Source organism: Oncorhynchus mykiss, chromosome 12, assembly GCF_013265735.2.
Source record: "Oncorhynchus mykiss isolate Arlee chromosome 12, USDA_OmykA_1.1, whole genome shotgun sequence".
NCBI classification, from domain to species: Eukaryota; Metazoa; Chordata; class Actinopteri; order Salmoniformes; family Salmonidae; genus Oncorhynchus; species Oncorhynchus mykiss.
Window position 1 is genome coordinate 86,758,367 of NC_048576.1, and position 16,292 is coordinate 86,774,658.

The following is a 16,292-nucleotide window of genomic DNA, read 5'->3' on the forward strand; positions in this document are numbered from 1 at the left end:
TTATGAGCGTGTGTGTGTGTGTGTGTGTGTGTGTGTGTGTGTGTCCTAGCCTCTTCTTTGTGTGGTTGTTATTCATGTGCAGGTTACTGATTGATCCGCCAAGCTGAGGGAGTGGCGTACAAGGCAGAGAGCAGCTCCACATACAGGGCTCAGCTACCAGGGTCAGACACACACTGACACTAGCATGTGTGAAGTGAGCACCCTAATTTGCAGTCTATGATGAATACAGTCAGACAAACACGCACTCTCTCAAATACACACACACACACACACACTCTGAAATACTGTAAAATAATACTGAGCGAAACATACAGCTCACAGTGCGTGTATATACAGTATGCACACACACACACACACACCATCTATATCCCATCCCCACACAGACCCATATCCCTGTACAGTATCTCCACACACAGTTTCAGTTCTGATGTCAAAACCCCCATCTCTGATAGTAGCCCACTCCAAACCCCCCCACCCTGATCATGAAGACAACCTTCTCCAAACCCCCCCACACTGATCATGAAGACGACCTTCTCCAAACACCCCCACACTGATCATGAAGACAACCTTCTCCAAACACCCCCACACTGATCATGAAGACAACCTTCTCCAAACACCCCCACACTGATCATGAAGACAACCTTCTCCAAACCCCCCCACACTGATCATGAAGACAACCTTCTCCAAACCCCCCCACACTGATCATGAAGACAACCTTCTCCAAGCACCCCCACACTGATCATGAAGACAACCTTCTCCAAACACCCCCACACTGATCATTAAGACAACCTTCTCCAAACCCCCCCACACTGATCATGAAGACAACCTTCTCCAAGCACCAACACACTGATCATGAAGACAACCTTCTCCAAGCACCAACACACTGATCATGAAGACAACCTTCTCCAAACACCCCCACACTGATCATGAAGACAACCTTCTCCAAACACCCCCACACTGATCATGAAGACAACCTTCTCCAAACACCCCCACACTGATCATTAAGACAACCTTCTCCAAACACCCCCACACTGATCATTAAGACAACCTTCTCCGTCTCCAGAGCTGAACAAATATGCCCAGAATGTGACAGCAGCTCCGCACACGTTCCGGCGGGAGACAAACAGGACAAATGACGACGACATGACCAGACATGCACTCCCTGCTCCGATGCAAACTGTGGGAAAGGAGACATTCAATGGGAATGGGTTGTGTACACTACACAGAGCAGCACAGAGCCAAGGGCTTAGGGTTGGAGACTCAGGTTGTGCCCCAAATGGCCTAGCCCCTATGGGCCCCTGTCAAAAGTAGTGCACTATATAGGGAATAGAGTACCATTTGGGATGCAACCTCAGAGAAAGGAAGCTGTAGGTTAAAGCAAATACAGTGGGTTCTAGGAGTGGGTGAGTGAGTGAGACACCATTCAGGGTGAAAGAGTGGGTGAATGACTGAAAAACCGTTAAGGGTGAAAGAGTGGCTGAGTGAGTGAGCCACCATTAAGGGTGAAAGAATGGGTGTGAGTGAACCACCATTAGGGGTGAAACGTGACGCTGGATACAGGCTACGTACAGATACAGGCTAGAGGCAGGTGTTCACACATGGAGGTTAAACATAGTCAGGAGAGACAACACAGGGAGAATGATGGATGGATACAACACCTTTTCTCCATGCTGAGTATCATAGATGGATGGATATAGCACCTTTTCTCCATGCTGAGTATCATGGATGGATGGATGAATGAATATAGCACCTCGTCTCCATGCTGAGTATCATGGATGGATGGATAGATAGATAGATAGATAGATAGATAGATAGATAGATAGATAGATAGATAGATAGATAGATAGATAGATAGATAGATAGATGGATGAATATAGCACCTCATCTCCATGCTGAGTATCATAGATGGATGGATACAGCACCTTTTCTCCATGCTGAGTATCATGGATGGATGGATGAATGAATATAGCACCTCGTCTCCATGCTGAGTATTCTGGATGGATGGATGAATGAATATAGCACCTTGTCTCCATGCTGAGTATCATGGATGGATGGATGAATGAATATAGCACCTTGTCTCCATGCTGAGTATCATGGATGGATGGATGAATGAATATAGCACCTCGTCTCCATGCTGAGTATTCTGGATGGATGGATGAATGAATATAGCACCTTGTCTCCATGCTGAGTATTATGGATGGATGGATGGATGAATGAATATAGCACCTCGTCTCCACGCTGAGTATTCTGGATGGATGGATGAATGAATATAGCACCTCGTCTCCATGCTGAGTATTATGGATGGATGGATGGAAGGATGAATGAATATAACACCTCGTCTCTATGCTGAGTATCATGATGGATGGATGAATGAATATAGCACCTCGTCTCCATGCTGAGTATTCTTAATGGATGGATGAATGAATATAACACCTTGTCTCTATGCTGAGTATCATGATGGATGGATGAATGAATATAGCACCTTGTCTCCATGCTGAGTATCATGGATGGATGGATGAATGAATATAACACCTTGTCTCTATGCTGAGTATCATGATGGATGGATGAATGAATATAGCACCTCATCTCCATGCTGAGTATTATGGATGGATGGATGAATTAATATAGCACCTCGTCTCCATGCTGAGTATTCTGGATGGATGGATGAATGAATATAGCACCTCGTCTCCATGCTGAGTATTATGGATGGATGGATGAATGAATATAGCACCTTGTCTCCATGCTGAGTATTATGGATGGATGGATGAATGAATATAGCACCTTGTCTCCATGCTGAGTATCATGGATGGATGGATGAATGAATATAGCACCTTGTCTCCATGCTGAGTATTATGGATGGATGGATGAATGAATATAGCACCTCGTCTCCATGCTTAGTATTATGGATGGATGGATGAATTAATATAGCACCTCGTCTCCATGCTGAGTATTATGGATGGATGGATGAATGAATATAGCACCTCGTCTCCATGCTGAGTATTATGGATGGATGGATGGATGAATGAATATAGCACCTTGTCTCCATGCTGAGTATTCTGGATGGATGGATGAATGAATATAGCACCTTGTCTCCATGCTGAGTATTATGGATGGATGGATGAATGAATATAGCACCTCGTCTCCATGCTGAGTATCATGGATGGATGGATGAATGAATATAGCACCTTGTCTCCATGCTGAGTATTATGGATTGATGGATGGATGAATGAATATAGCACCTCGTCTCCATGCTGAGTATTATGGATGGATGGATGAATGAATATAGCACCTCATCTCCATGCTGAGTATCATGGATGGATGGATGAATGAATATAGCACCTTGTCTCCATGCTGAGTATTATGGATTGATGGATGGATGAATGAATATAGCACCTCGTCTCCATGCTGAGTATTATGGATGGATGGATGAATGAATATAGCACCTTGTCTCCATGCTGAGTATCATGGATGGATGGATGAATGAATATAGCACCTTGTCTCCATGCTGAGTATCATGGATGGATGGATGGATGGATGAATATAGCACCTCGTCTCCATGCTGAGTATCATGGATGGATGGATGAATGAATATAGCACCTTGTCTCCATGATGAGTATCATGGATGGATGGTTGGATGGATGAATATAGCACCTTGTCTCCATGCTGAGTATCATGGATGGATGGATGAATGAATATAGCACCTTGTCTCCATGCTGAGTATCATGGATGGATGGATGAATGAATATAGCACCTTGTCTCCATGCTGAGTATCATGGATGGATGGATGAATTAATATAGCACCGTGTCTCCATGCTGAGTATCATGGATGGATGGATGGATGGATGAATATAGCACCTTGTCTCCATGCTGAGTATCATGGATGGATGGATGAATGAATATAGCACCTTGTCTCCATGCTGAGTATCATGGATGGATGGATGAATGAATATAGCACCTTGTCTCCATGCTGAGTATCATGGATGGATGGATGAATGAATATAGCACCTTGTCTCCATGCTGAGTATCATGGATGGATGGATGGATGGATGAATATAGCACCTTGTCTCCATGCTGAGTATCATGGATGGATGGATGAATGAATATAGCACCTTGTCTCCATGCTGAGTATCATGGATGGATGGATGAATGAATATAGCACCTTGTCTCCATGCTGAGTATCATGGATGGATGAATGAATGAATATAGCACCTTGTCTCCATGCTGAGTATCATGGATGGATGGATGAATGAATATAGCACCTTGTCTCCATGCTGAGTATCATGGATGGATGGATGGATGGATGAATATAGCACCTTGTCTCCATGCTGAGTATCATGGATGGATGGATGAATGAATATAGCACCTTGTCTCCATGCTGAGTATCATGGATGGATGGATGAATGAATATAGCACCTTGTCTCCATGCTGAGTATTCTGGATGGATGGATGAATGAATATAGCACCTTGTCTCCATGCTGAGTATTATGGATGGATGGATGAATGAATATAGCACCTCGTCTCCATGCTGAGTATCATGGATGGATGGATGAATGAATATAGCACCTTGTCTCCATGCTGAGTATTATGGATTGATGGATGGATGAATGAATATAGCACCTCGTCTCCATGCTGAGTATCATGGATGGATGGATGAATGAATATAGCACCTTGTCTCCATGCTGAGTATTATGGATTGATGGATGGATGAATGAATATAGCACCTCGTCTCCATGCTGAGTATTATGGATGGATGGATGAATGAATATAGCACCTTGTCTCCATGCTGAGTATCATGGATGGATGGATGAATGAATATAGCACCTTGTCTCCATGCTGAGTATTATGGATTGATGGATGGATGAATGAATATAGCACCTCGTCTCCATGCTGAGTATTATGGATGGATGGATGAATGAATATAGCACCTTGTCTCCATGCTGAGTATCATGGATGGATGGATGGATGGATGAATATAGCACCTCGTCTCCATGCTGAGTATCATGGATGGATGGATGAATGAATATAGCACCTTGTCTCCATGCTGAGTATCATGGATGGATGGATGGATGGATGAATATAGCACCTTGTCTCCATGCTGAGTATCATGGATGGATGGATGAATTAATATAGCACCTTGTCTCCATGCTGAGTATCATGGATGGATGGATGAATGAATATAGCACCTTGTCTCCATGCTGAGTATCATGGATGGATGGATGAATGAATATAGCACCTTGTCTCCATGCTGAGTATCATGGATGGATGGATGGATGGATGAATATAGCACCTCGTCTCCATGCTGAGTATTATGGATGGATGGATGAATATAGCACCTCATCTCCATGCTGAGTATCATGGATGGATGGATGAATGAATATAGCACCTTGTCTCCATGCTGAGTATTATGGATTGATGGATGGATGAATGAATATAGCACCTCGTCTCCATGCTTAGTATTATGGATGGATGGATGAATTAATATAGCACCTCGTCTCCATGCTGAGTATTATGGATGGATGAATGAATATAGCACCTCGTCTCCATGCTGAGTATTATGGATGGATGGATGAATGAATATAGCACCTTGTCTCCATGCTGAGTATTCTGGATGGATGGATGAATGAATATAGCACCTTGTCTCCATGCTGAGTATTATGGATGGATGGATGAATGAATATAGCACCTCGTCTCCATGCTGAGTATCATGGATGGATGGATGAATGAATATAGCACCTTGTCTCCATGCTGAGTATTATGGATTGATGGATGGATGAATGAATATAGCACCTCGTCTCCATGCTGAGTATTATGGATGGATGGATGAATGAATATAGCACCTTGTCTCCATGCTGAGTATCATGGATGGATGGATGAATGAATATAGCACCTTGTCTCCATGCTGAGTATCATGGATGGATGGATGGATGGATGAATATAGCACCTCGTCTCCATGCTGAGTATCATGGATGGATGGATGAATGAATATAGCAACTTGTCTCCATGCTGAGTATCATGGATGGATGGATGGATGGATGAATATAGCACCTTGTCTCCATGCTGAGTATCATGGATGGATGGATGAATGAATATAGCACCTTGTCTCCATGCTGAGTATCATGGATGGATGGATGAATGAATATAGCACCTTGTCTCCATGCTGAGTATCATGGATGGATGGATGGATGGATGAATATAGCACCTTGTCTCCATGCTGAGTATCATGGATGGATGGATGAATGAATATAGCACCTTGTCTCCATGCTGAGTATCATGGATGGATGGATGAATGAATATAGCACCTTGTCTCCATGCTGAGTATCATGGATGGATGGATGAATGAATATAGCACCTTGTCTCCATGCTGAGTATCATGGATGGATGGATGGATGGATGAATATAGCACCTTGTCTCCATGCTGAGTATCATGGATGGATGGATGAATGAATATAGCACCTTGTCTCCATGCTGAGTATCATGGATGGATGGATGAATGAATATAGCACCTTGTCTCCATGCTGAGTATCATGGATGGATGGATGGATGGATGAATATAGCACCTTGTCTCCATGCTGAGTATCATGGATGGATGGATGAATGAATATAGCACCTTGTCTCCATGCTGAGTATCATGGATGGATGGATGAATGAATATAGCACCTTGTCTCCATGCTGAGTATTATGGATGGATGGATGAATGAATATAGCACCTTGTCTCCATGCTGAGTATCATGGATGGATGGATGAATGAATATAGCACCTTGTCTCCATGCTGAGTATTATGGATGGATGGATGAATGAATATAGCACCTTGTCTCCATGCTGAGTATTATGGATGGATGGATGAATGAATATAGCACCTTGTCTCCATGCTGAGTATTATGTATGGATTTTTTAAATATTTTTTTTATTTGACCTTTATTTAACCAGGTAGGCTAGTTGAGAACAAGTTCTCATTTGCAACTGCGACCTGGCCAAGATAAAGCAAAGCAGTGTGACACAGACAACAACACAGAGTTACACATGGAGTAAACAATAAACAAGCCAATAACACAAGCAAGTCAATGACACAGTAGAGAAAATAAAGTCTATATACAGTGTGTGCAAAAGGCATGAGGAGGTAGGCAATAAATAGGCCATAGGAACGAATAATTACAATTTAGCAGATTAACACCGGAGTGATAAATGAGCAGATGATGATGTGCAAGTAGAGATACTGGTGTGCAAAAGAGCAGAAAAGTAAATAAAATAAGAACAGTATGGGGCTGAGGTAGGTAGATAAGGTGGGCTATTTACAGATGGACTATGTACAGCTGCAGTGATCGGTTAGCTGCTCAGATAGTTGATGTTTAAAGTTGGTGAGGGAAATAAAAGTCTCCAACTTCAGCGATTTTTGCAATTCGTTCCAGTCACAGGCAGCAGAGAACTGGAACGAAAGGCGGCCAAATGAGGTGTTGGCTTTAGGGATGATCAGTGAGATACACCTGCTGGAGCGTGTGCTACGGGTGGGTGTTGTTATCGTGACCAGTGAACTGAGATAAGGCGGAGCTTTACCTAGCATAGACTTATAGATGACCTGGAGCCAGTAGGTCTGGCGATGAATATGTAGCGAGGGCCAGCCGACTAGAGCATACAGGTCGCAGTGGTGGATGGTATAAGGTGATTTTGTAACAAAACGGATGGCACTGTGATAGACTGCATCCAGTTTGCTGAGTAGAGTGTTGGAAGCTATTTTGTAGATGACATCGCCGAAGTCGAGGATCGGTAGGATAGTCAGTTTTACTAGGGTAAGTTTGGCGGTGTGAGTGAAGGAGGCTTTGTTGCGGAATAGAAAGACGATTCTAGATTTTATTTTGGATTGGAGATGTTTAATATGAGTCTGGAAGGAGAGTTTACAGTCTAGCCAGACACCTAGGTATTTATGGTTGTCCACATATTATAGCTCGGAACCGTCCATGGTCGTGATGCTAGTCGGGCGGGCGGGTGCGGTCAGCGAATGGTTGAAAAGCATGAGTTTGGCTTTACTAGCGTTTAAGAGCAGTTGGAGGCCACGGAAGGAGTGCTGTATGGCATTGAAGCTCGTTTGGAGGTTCGTTAGCACAGTGTCCAGGGAAGGGCCAGAAGTATACAGAATGGTGTCGTCTGCGTAGAGGTGGATCAGGGAATCGCCCGCAGCAAGAGCAACATCATTGATATATACAGAGAAAAGAGTCGGCCCGAGAATTGAACCCTGTGGATGGATGGAATATAACACCTCGTCTCCATGCTGAGTATCATTGATGGATAGATGAATGAATATAGCACCTTGTCTCAATGCTGAGTATCGTGGATGGATGAATGAATGAATATAACACCTTGTCTCTATGCTGAGTATCATTGATGGATGGATGAATATAGCACCATGTTTACATGCTGAGTATCATTGATGGATGGATGAATGAATATAGCACCTTGTCTATATGCTGAGTATCATTGATGGATGGATGAATGAATATAGAACCTTGTCTCCATGCTGAGTATCATGGATGGATGGATGAATTAATATAGCACCTCATCTCCATGCTGAGTATCATTGATGGATGGATGAATGAATAAGGCACCTTGTCTCCATGCTGAGTATCATGGATGGATGGATGAATGAATACAACACCTCGTCTCCATGCTGAGTATCATGGATAGATGGATGGAATTAATATAGCACCTCGTCTCCATGCTGAGTATCATTGATGGATGGAATGAATTAATATGGCACCTCATCTCCATGCTGAGTATCGTGGATGGATGGATGGATGAATGAATATAGCACCTTGTCTCTATGCTGAGTATCATGGATGGATGGATGAATGAATATAGCACCTTGTCTCCATGCTGAGTATCATGGATGGAAGGATGGATGGATGGATGGATGGTTGGATATAACACCTTGTCTCCAAGGCTCTTCGAGAGTAACTTTCCTAATTCACCACTCATGTATGGCATCTCACTGGCACACATTCAGATGGCAGACATTTAGGACCAGAGCAGACAATCTGTTAGCCAATCATCATCACCTATAGACCAGATATTAAGTAATCTGATGAGGCCTGTATATTGTATACCACATTACATTTACATTAGTCATGTTATTCATTTAGCAGACACTCTTGTCTAGAGTGACTTACAGTTAGTACGTTCATGTTAAATAGTTAGTTGGGCCGACCATATATCACAATCACAGTAAGTACATGGAGAAGATGACATGTACACATCCGTCCATTGGCGAAACAAATAAATAGTGTTGTAGGACATAACCCTTGTTGTAGGACATAACCCTTGTCTTGCTGCAGGGCAGTGGAGATGAAGCAGTGTTGTAGGACATAACCCTTGTCTTGCTGCAGGGCAGTGGAGATGAAGCAGTGTTGTAGGACATAACCCTTGTCTTGCTGCAGGGCAGTAGAGATGAAGCAGTGTTGTAGGACATAACCCTTGTCTTGCTGCAGGGCAGTGGAGATGAAGCAGTGTTGTAGGACATAACCCTTGTCTTGCTGCAGGGCAGTGGAGATGAAGCAGTGTTGTAGGACATAACCCTTGTCTTGCTGCAGGGCAGTGGAGATGAAGCAGTGTTGTAGGACATAACCCTTGTCTTGCTGCAGGGCAGTGGAGATGAAGCAGTGTTGCAGGACATAACCTTTAACAAATCAAAAACTGAAAAATTGGGCGTGCAAAATTATTCAGCCCCTTTACTTTCAGTGCAGCAAACTCTCTCCAGAAGTTCAGTGAGGATCTCTGAATGATCCAATGTTGACCTAAATGACTAATGATGATAAATACAATCCACCTGTGTGTAATCAAGTCTCCGTATAAATGCACCTGCACTGTGATAGTCTCAGAGGTCCGTCAAAAGCGCAGAGAGCATCATGAAGAACAAGGAACACACCAGGCAGGTCCGAGATACTGTTGTGAAGAAGTTTAAAGCCGGATTTGGATACAAAAAGATTTCCCAAGCTTTAAACATCCCAAGGAGCACTGTGCAAGCGATAATATTGAAATGGAAGGAGTATCAGACCACTGCAAATCTACTAACTTTCAGCTCATACAAGGAGAAGACTGATCAGAGATGCAGCCAAGAGGCCCATGATCACTCTGGATGAACTGCAGAGATCTACAGCTGAGGTGGGAGACTCTGTCCATAGGACAACAATCAGTCGTATATTGCACAAATCTGGCCTTTATGGAAGAGTGGCAAGAAGAAAGCCATTTCTTAAAGATATCCATAAAAAGTGTTGTTTAAAGTTTGCCACAAGCCACCTGGGAGACACACCAAACATGTGGAAGAAGGCGCTCTGGTCAGATGAAACCAAAATTGAACTTTTTGGCAACAATGCAAAACGTTATGTTTGGCGTAAAAGCAACACAGCTGAACACACCATCCCCACTGTCAAACATGGTGGTGGCAGCATCATGGTTTGGGCCTGCTTTTCTTCAGCAGGGACAGGGAAGATGGTTAAAATTGATGGGAAGATGGATGGAGCCAAATACAGGACCATTCTGGAAGAAAACCTGATGGAGTCTGCAAAAGACCTGAGACTGGGACGGAGATTTGTCTTCCAACAAGACAATGATCCAAAACATAAAGCAAAATCTACAATGGAATGGTTCAAAAATAAACATATCCAGGTGTTAGAATGGCCAAGTCAAAATCCAGACCTGAATCCAATTGAGAATCTGTGGAAAGAACTGAAAACTGCTGTTCACAAATGCTCTCCATCCAACCTCACTGAGCTCGAGCTGTTTTGCAAGGAGGAATGGGAAAAAATTTCAGTCTCTCGATGTGCAAAACTGATAGAGACATACCCCAAGCGACTTACAGCTGTAATCGCAGCAAAAGGTGGCGCTACAAAGTATTAACTTAAGGGGGCTGAATAATTTTGCACGCCCAATTCTTCAGTTTTTGCAATGTTAAAAAAGTTTGAAATATCCAATAAATGTCGTTCCACTTCATGATTGTGTCCCACTTGTTGTTGATTCTTCACAAAAAAGTACAGTTTTATATCTTTATGTTTGAAGCCTGAAATGTGGCAAAAGGTCGCAAAGTTCAAGGGGGCCGAATACTTTCGTGAGGCACTGTACATTTCTGTCATACCGATTGAATTTCAGGGCTCGAATCACCCAGTTTATAATATCTAATAACTCATCACAATCAACAGAACAGCAAGATGTGTTGAAACAGTATATCACTCAATAGTTAGACGATGAAGGTGGGATGGTGGGATACTGTGAAGTGGTTGGAGCTTAGTGACTCAGTCAGGGACCATGGTGCCAATCATAACTGACCTTTAGAGTACAGGAAAATAAATCATTATCTCGTGTCCATGTGCATGTATCTCTCTGGGGCACGTTCACTTTCACTCAACACAGATAACCTACGCGCCCGCGCGCGTACACGTAACCTAAAGTTACATATTTACAAGTAACCTAAAGTTACATAATTGAAGCTGATACTGTGCACATATAGATGGACAACTGTAAAATAACAATGTAAAGTATTATAATAACATTACAGCAAAGTAATAACAACAACAGGAGTATCCATAATAAATATCCTATCAAATGGTACACCTACCTGAATATCCTGATTTCTTCATGATGATCCTTCGTACAGAAACGACTTGCTTTAAGCCTCGATATGAGTTGTTATTTTAGCCAGGCAATGTCTCAGACGTGTTCGATGTCCGTGGCAATCAGATCCTCATTTACAACCGTAGTTTCACAGGTTTCACAGGTATCTCGGTGCGCGCTCTTCTCCCTATTCCTCCCAATCCTGGAACGTTAAGCTTTCCGAACACACCTGGCTGCGGGGAAAATCACGGGAACCGCTACTTCGTGGACTTGAAGTAAATTAGTGAATGATTTCATTTATCAGGATCGAACGCGAACGCTGAGGGAGTTAACCTCGGGGCCAGGCTATCTCTAGATACGTAGAATGGATACAATCACACCTGCGCTACCAACGCACGCCCAATCTGAAGGCGGGACTTGGAGCAATATACTGTACACAGTAATCAGAGGAAGTTATGTCAAAGTTCACGGTGATGACACTGTGGGCTAACCCATTGAGAAAATATACATTTAGAAATCACAGCATGTCAACAAACAATTGCTTATGGCAGTAGGGTGGATCATTGCTTACTTTAAAATGAGAATCCACATCCGTGTTTGATTGTAAATAGGCTACAGTTGTAATATCCTTTTCATGTACAGTATCACTTTAGTATGAAAAGACTTCGGCAAAGACGTTTTGCTAAAGTCAAAATTCTAGTGCTTATGCTACAACAGATGTGTGAAAAGACCCAATTAACAGGTGATTACTGAAGGATGCAGCCAGTAGCTCATTCAACTGCGGGAATCCTGTTATGTCAATCATATCAAAGTGTACAACTGTCAGTGTCCTTCAAACATGCAAATAAGACTTGATGAAAATGATTATCCTCGACCTCATACAACGTGCTGATATTCTGATCTGAGGAGACCTCTTGTGGACGTTTCTTGAAGGACAAACATCCCGTTTACTTATTCTAAAACCTAGGTGAATAGAAGCAAGTATGTAAAAAAAAATATATTAAATGTAAAAATAAGAAGCAAGTATGTGTAGCCGCTGTCCAATATGTCGACCTTCGTATAGGTTACTGGGTGTGTCGAAAGGAGTGGGTGTATGTGCCTGCTGACCTGGCTGAGGTGCTTCCCACTGGGCAGCTCTATCACGATGTCTCCGGCGGTAGCTAACATTGCGACCAGTGCACCAGTGTTGTGTCAAGGTGCCTGCTGACCTGAGGTGTTTCCCACTGGGCAACTCTATCACGATGTTGCCGGCGGTCGCTAACATTGCGACTAGTGCACCAGTGTTGTGTCAAGGTGCCTGCTGACCTGAGGTGTTTCCCTCTGGGCAGCTGTATCACCCCTAAAAGCTCTCACAGGCTCATGTCAGAATTAGACGTTCATCCATGTTTCTCAAACGTCAACTTTTGAAGTTGTTCAAAACACCATATTTAGTGTTTCAGGTTAAGTTTAGACAACTCACTAAAGGCTTCAGTCATACAAAAGTTATACTTAAATCCGAACTGGTTCTCTAGCAGATTAGTAAGAATGTCTCACCTCATGTTCAAGAATGGCCTTTTTGCCTTTATTCAGATTACAACCTCTCAATTTCGGTTATTTGAAAATGAAATAAACTCCAAAATATGGTTATTTTTAAAACAAGCCATACAAGGTTGGTTGCAATTTCACTTTAATCCATCAGGAAAAAACAGAACAAATATTACAACAAACATTATGGTTAAACTCAAATATACTAATTGATAATTTTAAAAATCTACAGTACCAGTCAAAAGTTTGGACACACCTACTCATTCAAGGGTTTTTCTTTATTTTTACTATTTTCTACATTGTAGAATAATAGTGAAGACATCAAACTATGAAATAACACATACGGAATCATGTAGTAACCAAAACAGTCTTAAAAAAATATATAAATATAAATACAAATATCAAAATATATTTTATATTTGAGGTTCTTCAAAGTAGCCACTCTTTGCCTTGATGACAGCTTTGCACACACTTGGCATTCTCTCAAACAGCTTCATGAGGTAGTCACCTGAAATGCATTTCAATTAACAGGTGTGCCTTGTTAAAAGTTAATTTGTGGAATTGATTTCCTCCTTAATGCGTTTGAGCCAATCAGTTGTGTTGTAACAAGGTAGGGGTGGTATGCAGATTATAGCCCTATTTGGTAAAAGACCAAGTCCATATTATAGCAAGAACAGCTCAAATAAGCAAAGAGAAACGACAGTCCATCATTACTTTACGACATGAAGGTCAGTCAATACGGAACATTTCAAGAACTTTCACATTTTCTTCAAGTGCAGTCGCAAAAACCATCAAGCACTATGATGAAACTGTCTCTCATAAGGATCACCACAGGAAAGGAAGATCCAGAGTTACCTCTGCTACAGAGGATAAGTTCATTAGAGTTACCAGCCTCAGATTGCAGCCCAAATAAATGTTTTACAGAATTCAAGTAACAGACACAACTCAACATCAACCGTTCAGCGGAGACAGCGTGAATCAGGCCTTCATGGTCGAATTGCTGCAAAGAAACCACTACTAAAGGACATAAATACGAATAAGAGAATAAGATACTTGCTTAGGCCAAGAAACAATGGACATTAGACCAGTGGAAATCTGTCCTTTGGTCTGATGAGTCCAAATTTGAGATTTTTGGTTCGAACCTCCGTGTCTGTGAGAGGTGATTTAGGTCAGTGATTTATTTATAATTCGAGGCACACTTAACCAGCATGGCTACCACATCATTCTGAAGCGATACGTCATCCCATCTGGTTTGCGCTTAGGGGGACTATAATTTGTTTTCATTGGTCAATGACCCAACACACCTCCAGGCTGTTTAAGGGCTATTTGACCAAGGAGAGTAATGGAGTGCTGCATCAGATGACCTGGCCTCCACAATCACCCGACCTCAACCCAATTGAGATAGTTTGGGATGAGTTGGACCACAGAGTGAAGGAAAAGCACCCAACAAGTGCTCAGCATATGTAGGTACTCCTTCAAGACTTTTGGAAAATAATTCCAGGTGAAGCTGGTTGAGAGAATGCCAAGCGTGTGGAAAGCTGTCATCAAGGCAAAGGGTGTTTACTTTGAAGAATCTCAAATCTAAAATATATTTTGACTTTTTTGGTTACACTTTTTTGGTTACTACATTATTCCATGTGTGTTATTTCATAGTTTTGATGTCTTCACTATTCTACAATGTAGAAAATAGTACAAATAAAGAAAAACACTTGAATGAGTAGGTGTGTCCAAACTTTTGACTGGTACTTTATATATACAACCTATTCGCAATATTAACGCTGATCTACCCCCTAAAATACATTTAAAAGAACACAATAAAAGTTTAGACATGAACTCCGAATTTTTTAAGTTACGGTTAAGTTTAGGCATTAACTCAAAATGGTTAAGGTAAGGGTTAAGTTTAGGCATTAATTCTGAATTCTTTAGGTTAGGCATTAACTCAAAATGGTTAAGGTAAGGGTTAAGTTTAGGCATTAATTCTGAATTCTTTAGGTTAGGCATTAACTCAAAATGGTTAAGGTAAGGGTTAAGTTTAGGCATTAATTCTGAATTCTTAAGGTTAGGCATTAACTCAAAATGGTTAAGGTAAGGGTTAAGGTTTGGGATAGGCTTAAAACCAAAATATCAAAAACAACTTTTGTCGCTGGATTCGAACATGCAACCTTTAGCATTAGATTCAGATGCTTCCACAACACCCTAGCAAAAACAGAACCTACTTGAAGGTAACAGTACTCATAATTGCCCCTAGTGGCTGGTATAAACGTCGTCTCCCGACTAGAGTATGTGGGCGGAGTTGAGCGTTCTGAAATCCCGCTCATCACTCAATGTCCTTTACAACCGCTCCACTAAAAAACACTCCTCGCTCAAAGAATAAAAAACACCGCTCCAAATTCGCTCCATTCATTAAAATCACAACCACCATCTATTTTTTTGTGTGACTACCTGGGCCTACCATTTGTTTTTTTAGTATTGAAACCAAACCATATGATTTGAATGGAAAGTATTTTAATAAACAACTGTAAAACGTCACTATAAGAAGCGCTCATCATTTAAATTAGGCTGCATGTTGAACTGTATTTTAAGACAGTTAAATGCTCTGCTAACAAAAAAGCTGTTAGAATTGTAAGTATATGCATGTCCCTTACGGTCCTTGTGTAATTGTAATGTGATATTGTACCCCCTAGCTCGATTGTCTATTGTTTGTAATCTATGTATGTTTGTGTTCCCTCATGTGCTTTATGTATTGATTTGAAATTAATTTAAAAAATAATAATACAAAATATTAGACTGCATGTCGTATCAACAGCATGTACAGTAAACACTAAATAGGTCCAAATCCAGACAGGGAACGAACATGAATTATTTGGGCTATATTATTTCAAATATGTCAAGGCTATAGCCTATAAATAAACAAATGTGAAGCAAGTGCCAGACAGTGACATTAAGCACTCAGGATTTAAACAACATTTATTTGTATTAAATCATTATAGTCTACAAATTGCACACATGACTTACTAAGAACCAAATACAAAATAAACGAAATATGCCTTATTACGCTCCATCTACAGTGCCTTTGAATTCGTTTTTAGAAACATGAGTTTGCCAGTCTGTGGCTTCAGGTTCATGCGATGGTGCCTTGAGAGCAGGCCAGCGGCGGAGAATACACTCTCTGC

At 41.7% G+C, this 16,292-nt stretch overlaps 1 protein-coding gene across 1 annotated transcript in view; it reads right to left on the reverse strand.

The window, feature by feature from the left end:
* Positions 1–11,970, reverse strand: part of LOC110516610 (septin-9) — a 162,462-nt gene extending 150,492 nt beyond the window's left edge. The window contains exon 1 of the mRNA XM_036938953.1: positions 11,600–11,970. Coding sequence (XP_036794848.1) covers positions 11,600–11,621 — 22 coding nt within the window. The 5' untranslated portion in view covers positions 11,622–11,970. The remainder of the gene's footprint in view (positions 1–11,599) is intronic.
* Positions 11,971–16,292: the final 4,322 nt, after the last annotated feature.